At 42.8% G+C, this 12,557-nt stretch overlaps 1 protein-coding gene across 1 annotated transcript in view; it reads left to right on the top strand.

Moving 5' to 3' along the window:
* The window catches only part of LOC141141259 (uncharacterized), a 1,017,917-nt gene that overhangs the window by 848,133 nt on the left and 157,227 nt on the right, over positions 1 to 12,557 (top strand). The window contains exons 61-62 of the mRNA XM_073628940.1: positions 2,596 to 2,646; positions 3,564 to 3,608. Coding sequence (XP_073485041.1) covers positions 2,596 to 2,646; positions 3,564 to 3,608 — 96 coding nt within the window. The remainder of the gene's footprint in view (positions 1 to 2,595; positions 2,647 to 3,563; positions 3,609 to 12,557) is intronic.

Genomic DNA, 12,557 nt, shown 5'->3' with positions numbered 1-12,557 from the left:
CTTTGTATCCATTCACTTGTGTAGAAACAGTTATGGATCCCTTCTGAATATTCATGTAGAATTGTTCCCAATCTTCTGGTGATAGGGGCTGGGAGAGGTAATTTTCCCTTGCTGTACATGCCAGGCCTGTATTGGCGTGGACATCCGTGAATAAGAGGGAGTGTAATATCGAGATTAAATGACATTGGGGGGAATGCTTTATATATAAGGATTCAAAGGGTGATAGGGGTCTGGAGACTTTGAATTTCCTGTCTAGGGAGCGTATGTAGTGAGTGATTCCAGGGGGAGATAAACGTACCTTCTTCCTTTGTTGGGAGATTTTCACATGGTAGAAGTTTACCTTGAAAGAAGAACTGGTGTATCAGGACATTTCTGTGTGGCCAACTGTCATTTAGAAAGTTGCTGTGCTTTCTGGGAGGGAAGTCAGGGTTAGAGATAGGGAAGTGAGGGGACCTGGTGTGGTGGATATTGAGGATGACTTACAGATGTTATGAAAGCATCTGATGTTCGGGTCAATTAGGGGGTGGCAGCAAATTTCCATTGGTATGTGTTTTGGGAGGTTCCAAGGTAGTAGGTTTAGGGATGAGAAGGTAAATAAAGCTTCAAGAGTAACCCAGTCTTTGTGTTTATCATGGATGTTCCAGTCCAGGATTCTGGAGAGGTGCATGGCATGGAGAGACAGGCATGATAATAGTTTCTGAGATCTAGTAGGCCAATCCCGCCTTTGTTTGGGCAGAGAAAGGTGATGGAAGCTGATTCTTGGTCTTTTATCTCCCCATAGGAACTTAGTGCATAAACTTTTGTAGTTCTGGAAAAAAGCCAAGGGGGTGTGGATTGGGGCAGCTTGTAGGATATAGAGTAGGCGGGGTAGGGCGTTAATTTTTAGGATGGCAGCTCTGCCAAACCATGAAAAGATGGGCTTGTTCCAGCGCTGTAGATCATTGGTGAGGTTTTGTAAAATGGGCCAATAGTTTTTATGGTACAAATTTTTAAGGTGTTGGGGGAGTTGAATGCCTAGGTATGTTATTGTGTCTTCCTTCCACTGGAAAGGAAAGTTTCTTTGACATTGAGTGATAGTGTGATTGGGTAGGGAGATATTTAGGGCATAGGATTTGGAGAAATTGATTTTGAGATTAGAGATTGTTCTAAATTGGTGAAATTCTGCTAATAGGTTGGGAAGCGAGATGTGGGGTTCTGTAAGAAATAGAAGTATATCATCGGCGAAGGCCGCTAGTTTGTATTTCTTGTCAGGGGAATGTACCTCTCTAATATATGGGTTGGATTTAAGGCAACGTAGAAAGGGTTCTAAGGTGAGTATAAACAATAGGGGAGAGAGCGGACACCCCTGCCTCATACCGTTATGTATGGAGAAGGCATTTGACAGGAGGCCATTAACATGGACCCTAGCCATACGGTTAGCATAGAGAGCCATTATAAAGCTTAATAGGCGATTACCTAAACCCATGAATCTAAATACAGCTTCCATGTAATCCAAGGCCACCCTGTCAAATGCCTTCTCCGCATTGAGGGATAAGAAGAAGCCAAATTGTTTAGAGGAGGTCAGAAGGTGGTGTAAGTTAATTGCTTTGGTTGTATTATCCCTGGCTTTCCTCCCAGGAATTAAGCCCACTTGGTCATGGGTGATGAAGGAGGGGAGTAGAGGTAGTAATCGATTGGCTAGGATTTTGGTGAAAATTTTGATATCTACGATTAATAAGGAGATTGGTCTGTAATTTGCTGTTTGGGTGGGGTCTTTTCCTTCTTTGGGTATGACTGATATGTGTGCTTTAAGCAAACCTGAGGAGTGTGGGGTTTCAGCAGAAAGGGAATTGAATGCCTTTAGGAAGGGGGCCGATAATATGTCCGAGAAAGTTTTGTAATAAACTGCAGGTAGGCCGTCAGGGCCGGGGCTTTTCCCCGGTTTTAAATTTTTGGTGGCCGCAATCCATTCAAGCGTTGTGATTGGGCGATCTAGTTCTTCTGAGGTTTTAGAGGTGAGTGATCTGGGGCAGTGTTTTTCCAGGAAACTCTTATGAGAGTAGATCTGGAAATGGGGTTTTAACGTCTGTGTTTCCAAGGCGGTGAAGTCGTACATAAAAGCGTGCAAATTCTTGTGCAATGTCTGGGTTGCTTTTTGATGTATTCCCTGAAGGGGTCTGTAATTGATGTACTGTTTCTTTTTTTTTTTTTTTTTTCGAGCGTAATGCTTGTGCTAATAAGTGGCCACTCTTATTGCTGTGCTCGTAAAAGAGCTTCTGAGAAAGGGTGTATTTTCTCTTAATTTTTTGTCCTAATTCCTTGAGGAGGACTCCAGATTGTTTATGAATAAATTAAACAGGATTGGTCCCAGAACAAAACCCTGGGGGACCCCACTTTCCACATTGGACCATTCCAAGTACTCCCCATTTATCACCATGCTTTGGACTCACCAATATAGCTTTATATCTTTCATGTACAGCACTAGCTAATCTGATAATACATGACCATGCAAAATTGCAGTGCTTTTTTGATTTAGCCATAGGTTATGATAATGGTAAACAAAATTTCACTATGGAATATGCAGTAGCACTAATACAATCATGATTTAAATTTTAGGGGCTATAATAGAGAGGAAAAAAGAAAAAGAACCAACTGTTCTCAAGAAAGGTATATTATTTGTTCATGTTTCAGGAACATTATCAATGTTATTATTCCACATATAGTATACAGTATACATAAGTATAATATGTATAATAGACTATATGATAAGTATAATATACTGTATAGATAAGTATATACTGTAAGTATACAGTCATGTGAAAAAGTAGGTACACACCATTAAAAAATGTAAACCTGTTTAATAATATCTCATATACTGTAATGCCCTGTACACACGGTCAGACATTGATCGGACATTCCGACAACAAAATCCATGGATTTTTCCGACGGATGTTGGCTTAAACTTGTCTTGCATACACACGGTCACACAAAGTTGTCGGAAAATCCGATCGTTCTGAACGCGGTGACATAAAACATGTACGTCGGGACTATAAACGAGGCAGTAGCCAATAGCTTTCGTCTCTTAATTTATTTCGAGCATGCGTGGCACTTTGTGCGTCAGATTTGTGTACACACGATCGGAATTTCCGACAACGGATTTTGTTGTAGGAAAATTTTATAGAAAGCTCTCAAGCACTTTGTGTGTCGGAAATTCCGATGGAAAATGTGTGATGGAGCCTACACACGGTCGGAATTTCCAACAACAAGGTCCTATCACACATTTTCCATTGGAAAATCCTATCGTGTGTACAGGGCATAAGTGTTAACATGTTATTGTGATTTCAGACCTATTGTAAAATTGATTGTAATGATGCTTGGTCTCTGGGTAGGAATAGGAGTGTGAATAAGGCCACCAATATACATTTTTCTACGCTTCTTTATTCATATAAATTCAAATTGCCATGAAATTCTATAAAAACAAAGCATGGTGAAATTTACCTTAACATAATACATGTATGTACTTAGATTTCAAATAAATATTATATTTTACCTCTAACTTACAGTATTTGCAATGTATTTTGCAGAGGTGTCAGTAGCAAAGCCTAAAGAGACAGCAGAACTAAAGAAAGGTAACCACATGTAATATGTTTTCAGATATAGTAATAAAACAGTAGTCATAGCTGTTTCATCTTAATTATTTTATACCAATTTCATTATATACCATACATAAATAGTTAATATGAATCACAATCAAAACAAAACCATGTACTGTATATACATTTGTAAATAATTGCTTATAACATTCACATCTATGTTTGTTTGTTACAGTCCCTATAACTAGATTAGAAAAGAAAATTTAAATCAACCCTTTCATGACTAAGCCTATTTTTGAAATTTGGTGTTTACAAGTTAAAATCCACATTTTTTGCTAGAAAATTACTTAGAACCCCCAAACATTATATATATTTTTTTAGCAGAGAATCTAGAGAATAAAATGGAGATTGTTGCAATATTTTATATCACACGGTATTTGTGCAGCAGTGTTTTAAACACAAATTTTTGGAAAAGGGACACTTCCATGAATTTTAAAAAATCCAAACAGTAAAGTTACCCCAATTTTTTTGTATAATGTGAAAGATGATGTTACGCCAAGTAAATAGATACCAAACATGTCACGCTTTATAATTGCACGCACTCGTGGAATGGCGACAAACTATGGTAGCTATGAATTTCCATAGGCGATGCTTTAAATTTTTTATACGGTTACCAGGTTAAAGTTACAGAGGAGGTCTAGGGCTAGAATTATTGCTCTCGCTCTGACGATCGTGGCGATACTTCACATGTGTGATTTGAACACCGTTTACATATGCGGGCGCGACTTCCGTATGCGTTTTCTTCGCTGCGCGAGCTCGCAGGGACGGGGGCGCTTTAAAAATTTTTTTTTTTTTTTTTTATTTTATTTATTTTTAGATTTATAAATTGTGTTTTTTAAAAAAATGTTTTTTTTTTACTTTTATTGCTGTCACAAGGAATGTAAACATCCCTTGTGACAGTAATAAGTGGTGACAGGCACTCTTTATGGAGGGGTCGGGGGTCTAAAAGACCCCCGATCCCTCCTCTGCACTTCAAAGTATTCAGATCGCCGAAAACGGCGATTCTGAATACTGTATATTTCTTAAATTCGGCGCCAGTGGCAGCCGAGTAAATGGGAAGTGACGTCATGACGTCGCTTCCGCGTTTACATTGAGAGGGCTGGAACGAAGCCGCCCATGGCTTTGTTCCAGCCCACCCACAGCTGCCGGAGACAGCCGATTGGACACCGGGCCTCCCGATCGCACGGGAGGCCCGGTAAGAGCGGCGGGAGGCGGCGGGAGGGGGGGATGTCCCCTCCCGCTCCTCCGGTATAACAGCCGAGCGGCTTTTAGCCGCATCGGTTGTTATATACGGGTAGCCGATCGCCCGCTCTAAACAACGGTACTGGGATGATGCCTGCAGCTGCGTGCATCATCCCGGTATAACCCCAGAAAGCCGACTACGCATATCTGCGTACGGTCAGTGGGAAGGGGTTAAAGTGGAGCTCCACCCAAAAGGGCAAGTTCCACTTGTCAGCCTCCTCCCCCACCCCCCCAAAGTCAGGTACCTGCTTCCCCCCGAAAGCTGCGGAGGAGCAGCAGGTACCTGGATTTGACAGGTACCCTCTCCCACTTCTGTGTGAGTTTGCCGCAGCAAACTCAGCCAGGAGCTCAGCCCCCTCCTTCTTCCCCTGCAACTGGGCCATTCACAAAGTGCAGCACGCTTGGCACATGAGCAGTAGGGAGCTGGCTGTGAAGCCACAAGGCTTCACTGCCAGTTTCCCTTAGCCGACATAGAGGCAGCAACACCTGAGAGCCGATTAAAAAATTGGCTCGGGTGAGGACACTACTGGATTTGTGGACAGGTAAGTGTCCTAATATTAAAAGCAGCTACAGTGTTTGTAGTTGCTGACTTTTATTTTTTTGTAAAGGAGCCTGGAGCTGCTTTAACCACTTCAGCCCCGGAAGGTTTTACCCCCTTCCTGACCAGAGCACTTTTTACAATTCGGCACTGCATCGCTTTAACTGCTAATTGCACGGTCATGCAATGCTGTACCCAAACGAAATTTGCGTCCTTTTCTTCCCACAAATAGAGCTTTCTTTTGATGGTATTTGATCACCTCTGCCATTTTTATTTTTTGCGCTATACACGGAAAAAGACCGAAAATTTTGAAAAAAAATGATATTTTCTACTTTTTGTTCTAAAAAAAATCCAATAAACTCAATTTTAGTCATACATTTAGGCCAAAATGTATTCGGCCACATGTCTTTGGTAGAAAAAATGTCAATAAGTGTATATTTATTGGTTTGCGCAAAAGTTATAGCGCCTACAAACTAGGGTACATTTTCTGGAATTTACACAGCCTTTAATTTATGACTGCCTATGTCGTTTCTTGAGGTGCTAAAATGGCAGGGCAGTACAAAACCCCCACAAATGACCCCATTTTGGAAAGTAGACACCCCAAGGAATTTGCTGAGAGGCATGTTGAGCCCATTGAATATTCATTTTTTTTGTCCCAAGTGATTGAATAATGACAAAAAAAAAATTACAAAAAGTTGTCACTAAATGATATATTGCTCACACAGGCCATGGGCATATGTGGAATTGCACCCCAAAATACATTTAGCTGCTTCTCCTGAGTATGGGGATACCACATGTGTGGGACTTTTTGGGAGCCTAGCCGCGTACGGGGCCCCCGAAAACCAATCACTGCCTTCAGGATTTCTAAGGGCGTACATTTTTGATTTTACTCCTCACTACCTATCACAGTTTTGAAGGCCATAAAATGCCCAGATGGCATAAAACCCCCCCAAATGACCCCATTTTGGAAAGTAGACACCCCAAGCTATTTGCTTTGAGGCATGTTGAGTCCATGGAATGTTTTATATTTTGACACAAGTTGCGGGAAAGTGACAAATTTTTTTTTTTTTTTTTTTTGCACAAAGTTGTCACTAAATGATATATTGCTCACACAGGCCATGGGCATATGTGGAATTGCACCCCAAAATACATTTAGCTGCTTCTCCTGAGTACGGGGATACCATATGTGTGGGACTTTTTGGGAGCCTAGCCGCGTACGGGGCCCCGAAAACCAATCAGTGCCTTCAGGATTTCTAAGGGCGTACATTTTTGATTTTACTCCTCACTACCTATCACAGTTTCGGAGGCCATGGAATGCCCAGGTGGCACAAACCCCCCCCAAATGACCCCATTTTGGAAAGTAGACACCCCAAGCTATTTGCTGAGAGGGATGGTGAGTATTTTGCAGCTCTCATTTGTTTTTGAAAATAAAGAAAGACGAGAAAAAAAAATTTTTTTTTCTTATTTCAATTTTCAAAACTTTGTGACAAAAAGTGAGGTCTGCAAAATACTCACTATACCTCTCATCAAATAGCTTGGGGTGTCTACTTTCCAAAATGGGGTCATTTGGGGGGGTTTTTTGCCACCTGGGCATTCCATGGCCTCCGAGACTGTGATAGGCAGTGAAGAGTGAAATCAAAAATTTACGGCCTTAGAAAGCCTGAAGGCGGTGCTTGGTTTTCGGGGTCCCGTACGCGGCTAGGCTCCCAAAAAGTCTCACACATGTGGTATCCCCGTACTCAGGAGAAGCAACAGAATGCATTTTGGGGTGTAATTTCACATATTCCCATGGCATGTTTGAGCAATATATCATTTTGTGACAACTTTGCGCAAAAAAAAATAAAAATAATAAAAAATTGTCTCTTTCCCGCAACTTGTGTCACAATATAAAATATTCCATGGACTCGACATGCCTCTCAGCAAATAGCTTGGGGTGTCTACTTTCCAAAATGGGGTCATTTGGGGGGGTTTTGAACTGTCCTGGCATTTTATGCACAACATCTAGAAGCTTATGTCACACATCACACACTCTTCTAACCACTTGAAGACAAAGCCCTTTCTGACACTTTTTGATTACATAAAAAAATATTTTTTTTTTGCAAGAAAATTACTTTGAACCCCCAAACATTATATATTTTTTTAAAGCAAATGCCCTACAGATTAAAATGGTGGGTGTTTCATTTTTTTTTTTCACACAGTATTTGCGCAGCGATTTTTCAAACGCATTTTTGGGGGAAAAAACACACTTTTTTAAATTTTAATGCACTAAAACACACTATATTGCCCAAATGTTTGATGAAATAAAAAAGATGATCTTAGGCCGAGTACATGGATACCAAACATGACATGCTTTAAAATTGCGCACAAACGTGCAGTGGCGACAAACTAAATACATTTTTAAAAGTCTTTAAAAGCTTTTACAGGTTACCACTTTAGATTTACAGAGGAGGTCTACTGCTAAAATTACTGCCCTCGATCTGACATTCGCGGTGATACCTCACATGCATGGTGCAATTGCTGTTTACATTTGACGCCAGACCGACGCTTGTGTTCGCCTTAGCGCGAGAGCAGGGGGGACAGGGGTGCTTTTTTTTTTTTTTTTTTTTTCTTTATTATTATTATTTTTTTATCTTATTTTTAAACTGTTCCTTTCATTTTTTTTTTTTTTAAATCATTTTTATTGTTATCTCAGGGAATGTAAATATCCCCTATCATAGCAATAGGTAGTGACAGGTACTCTTTTTTGCAAAAATTGGGGTCTATTAGACCCTAGATTTCTCCTCTGCCCTCAAAGCATCTGACCACACCAAGATCGGTGTGATAAAATGCTTTCCCAATTTCCCAATGGCGCTGTTTACATCCGGCGAAATCTAAGTCATAAAATGCTCGTAGCTTCCGGTTTCTTAGGCCATAGAGATGTTTGGAGCCACTCTGGTCTGATCAGCTCTATGGTCAGCTGGCTGAATCACCGGCTGCATTCTCAGGTTCCCTGTTGAGACAGGAGAGCCAGAGAAAAACACGGAAGACGTTGGGGGGGGGGCATTCCCTCCCACTGCTTGTAAAAGCAGTCTAGAGGCTAATTAGCTGCTAGGATTGCTTTTACATGAAAGCCAATCGCTGGCTGAAAAGAATGATACCAAGATGATACCTAAACCTGCAGGCATCATTCTGGTATAACCACTCAAAGTCGTGAATGGCGTACCTGAAGACAAAAAAATGGTTAACAATAAAGCACAGTAAACGGTAAGGTATAAAAAATTGCATATCTGAAAAGCAAACATGATAAAACATAACAACAATAAAACATTGCAGAATAGAATACAGTAAAAAAGAGCAGAACAATAGAGAGAGAATAGAGAGAGAGAACAATAAAACAACAACTATTTTTTTTTTATTTTATATTTTTGTTTGTGTTTTTTTTTTTTTTTTTTACACTTTTTTTTGTAACTAACTTTTATAACTGTAACCGGTTCCAGGTTCGGGTCTCTCAAAATGCGATGGCATCTTGGGAGACCCTGTGAAAGTGTGCCTAGTCTGTGCAATGCTGTACCCTACGCTAATACACAACTAGTGAATGGTAGCGTTCAAAACATTCACCAATGCAAAGACCAGGATTGTCAGGACAGGAGGGACAATAATAGAGGGTGTCACGCCTATATCCGCGCTTGCTGCAGACACGACATCTTTTTTGGGGGGGTTCGTTGGGTAGGGGTACTCGGGAGGACATAAAGAAAATGCCTCTCATGCAGCCGACTGCATTTGGTTGGGGATGTGAATGGGGGAAGTACGGGCGCTGCAGAAGTGGTGGGTTCCCAATTAGGATTGGCGAATGCAGCAGGAAGGGCACTATGGGCACGACGGGCCTGTGTTTGTCTTCTTGGTGGCAGCGGGACACTACTTGTGCTTGCCACCTCACCAGCTTGAACTGCATTTATGGGACTCGCCATGTCACCAAGTGTTACTGCAGTGCTGGTTTGACTACGACCGGGGTGTACTAGGCTGCTGGTGCTTGCCAGTTCACCAAAACGCTACCAAAAAAACTGTTAGCGATCGCAGGGATCAGGCCTGACTCTGCGAACGCTGCAGTTATGCGTTTAGTGTTTTGTAAGTGACAGTGATCGATCGATACTGCACTTGGGTGGGCTGGGCTGGGCTGGGCCGGGCGGAGGGGCAAAACGCAGGTGCTAGCAGGTATCTGGGCTGATCCCGCTAACACTGCGTTTGTGGGAACCCTAAACTGCTGGGGATGCTAGTATAGATCTGATCAGATCAGATATTGATCCGATCAGATACTATACCACTAAGGGAGGTGTACGGTGTGTGCGTGGGTGTTAGTGGTACTGGCGCTAACCTGATGCTGCCTGGGGCTGGTGCTTGCCAGTTCACCAAAACGCTACCAAAAAAACTGTTAGCGATCGCAGGGATCAGGCCTGACTCTGCGAACGCTGCAGTTATGCGTTTAGTGTTTTGTAAGTGTCAGTGATCGATCGATACTGCACTTGGGTGGGCTGGGCCGGGCGGAGGGGCAAAACGCAGGTGCTAGCAGGTATCTGGGCTGATCCCGCTAACACTGCGTTTGTGGGAACCCTAAACTGCTGGGGACGCTAGTATAGATCTGATCGGATCAGATATTGATGCGTTCAGATACTATACCACTAAGGGAGGTGTACGGTGCGTGCGTGGGTGTTAGCGGTACTGGCGCTAACCTGACGCTGCCTGGGGCTGGTGCTTGCCAGTTCACCAAAACACTACCAAGAAAACTGTTAGCGATCGCAGGGATCAGGCCTGACTCTGCGAACGCTGCAGTTATGCGTTTAGTGTTTTGTAAGTGACAGTGATCGATTGATACTGCACTTGGGCTGAGCCGGGCGGAGGGGAAGAACGCAGGTGCTAGCGGGTATCTGGGCTGATCCCGCTAACACTGCGTTTTTGGGAACCCTAAACTGCTGGGGACACTAGTATAGATCTGATCGGATCAGATATTGATCCGTACAGATACTATACCACTAAGGGAGGCGTATGCTGCGTGCGTGGGTGTTAGCGGTACTGGCGCTAATCTGACGCTGCCTGGGGCGACGCATATCACCGCCGGGCGATCAGGGGGCTAAACCTTTATTAGGTAATAAACGGCGGGTCCCCTGACACTATAAAAAATAAACGAACTAACCAGCGTCACCCGTAACGGTTATACGGTGATCAGTGGTGAAAGGGTTAACTAGGGGGCAATCAAGGGGTTAAAACATTTATTAGGTAGTATATGGGGGTCCCTGTCACTATAAAACGCTGACAGCGAACCTAAATATTTACGTTCCTAACTAGCGTCACCAGCGACACTAATACAGCGATCAGAAAAATGATCGCTTAGTGACACTGGTGACAGGGGGTGATCAAGGGGTTAAAACTTTATTAGGGGGGGTTAGGGGGGTATCCTAGACCTAAAGGGGGTAATATTCACTGCCCTAACACTGTAACTGTCACAAACTGACACCATGCAGTAATCAGAAAAAAAAAAAAAAATACTGCTTGCTGTCAGTTTGTGACGGGGGGGTGATTGGGGGGGGATCGGGGGGCGATCGGGGGGGGATCGGGGGTGTAAAGTATGCCTGGCATGTTCTACTGTGTGTGTTTGTGTTGTGTACACTTACATGTCTTCTCTCCTCGGCGCTGGACGGAAACTGCCGAGCCGAGGAGAGATGACATCACATCCTCTGCCTGTGTGAAACTACACACAGGCAGGGGAGGATTCCGATTGGCTGGGAGCGATCGCGAGGGGGGGGCCACGATCGGATGGTCTCCCCCTCGCCTCCCGACGCTCCCAGTCAAATGCCGACCGCCGCTGGCACCGGGGGGGGTCCGATCGGACCCCCCGCCCGCGGGAGGCAGATCACGTACAGGTACGTGATTCTGCCTGCCCGTGCCATTCTGCCGACGTATATATACGTTAGGCGGTCGGCAAGTGGTTAACTTAACTCTGCTGTGCAGACTTTGCAAGTTGCATATTGAGGATAAGAAATAAGCTGAGTGTTGAAAAATATCCCTGCACTCTTTATTTCCACACTTTTGTTTTAAATATAATGTCTGCAAATAATCTTATGCCCCATACACATGATCGGACTTTTCGACAACAAAACCATGGAATTTTGTTTGAAGATTGTTGGCTCCAACTTGTCTTGCATACACACGGTCACACAAATGTTGGCCAACAATTATGAACGTGGGAATGTGGTGACATACAAGACGTATGACAAGCCGAGAAAAAGGAAGTTCAATAGCCAGTACTGCTCCTTCTGCTTGATTCTGAGCATGCGTGAACTTTTGTGCGTCAGACTAGTGTACACACGATCAGAAATTCCGACAACAAAGTTTTGTTGGCGGAAAATTTGAGAAAGTGCTGGACAACATTTGTTGGCAGAAAGTCCAACAACAAATGTTCAGTGGAGCATACACATGGTCGGACTTTCAGCCAACAAGCTCACATCCAACATTTGTTGTTGGAAAATCAGATCATGTGTATGGAGCATTGAACAATATTTACACTGCTGTGTGGTCACTTTTGAAAAAGAATAAGAATAAAGAGTAGGAAAAAACAAGTGATCTGAAAGGAGATGAGAGGGTTTGTGGTGTAGTACTTTTTGGGTAGAAGAAGTGTAGGATGTTTTACTTACTTCTAAAAAGACTGTGGTAAACCATATGAATAGCACACCTGTGGATCCTGTGAAGAATACGTTTGTCTCTTCGCAAATCTTTGAGCAGAGTCTAAGGCTGGCCATACATTGTACAATTTTCTTGTACAATTTACCTTAAGATTTACCACAATCATATACTATGAGGTCAAACCTAAACACTTTCAATTTGTATGCAATCAGGCAGGCCCTTGTACTACATAGTTGAGTGTAAATCTAAAGAAAATTGAATAAGAAAATTGTAAGCTATCCCCGCTGGGAGAAGATAGTGATTATCACTAGTGACTATAGCAGTAGTTAGCGATAATCTTAAGAAATCCAGCAGGCTGGTTGTACCCAAGTTGATCAATCAATCAACTTGGTACATTCAGCCTGCACATTAACGGTTAGAATTTCGCCTGGTTCCTCCTTCTAAACTGGCCAAAATTCGAATTGTGTATGGCTGACTTAAGCCTCGCCTCC

The sequence above is a fragment of the Aquarana catesbeiana genome, linkage group LG04 (assembly GCF_042186555.1).
Source record: "Aquarana catesbeiana isolate 2022-GZ linkage group LG04, ASM4218655v1, whole genome shotgun sequence".
Classification (NCBI taxonomy): Eukaryota; Metazoa; Chordata; class Amphibia; order Anura; family Ranidae; genus Aquarana; species Aquarana catesbeiana.
This window is presented reverse-complemented; position numbering and strand designations above follow the sequence as displayed.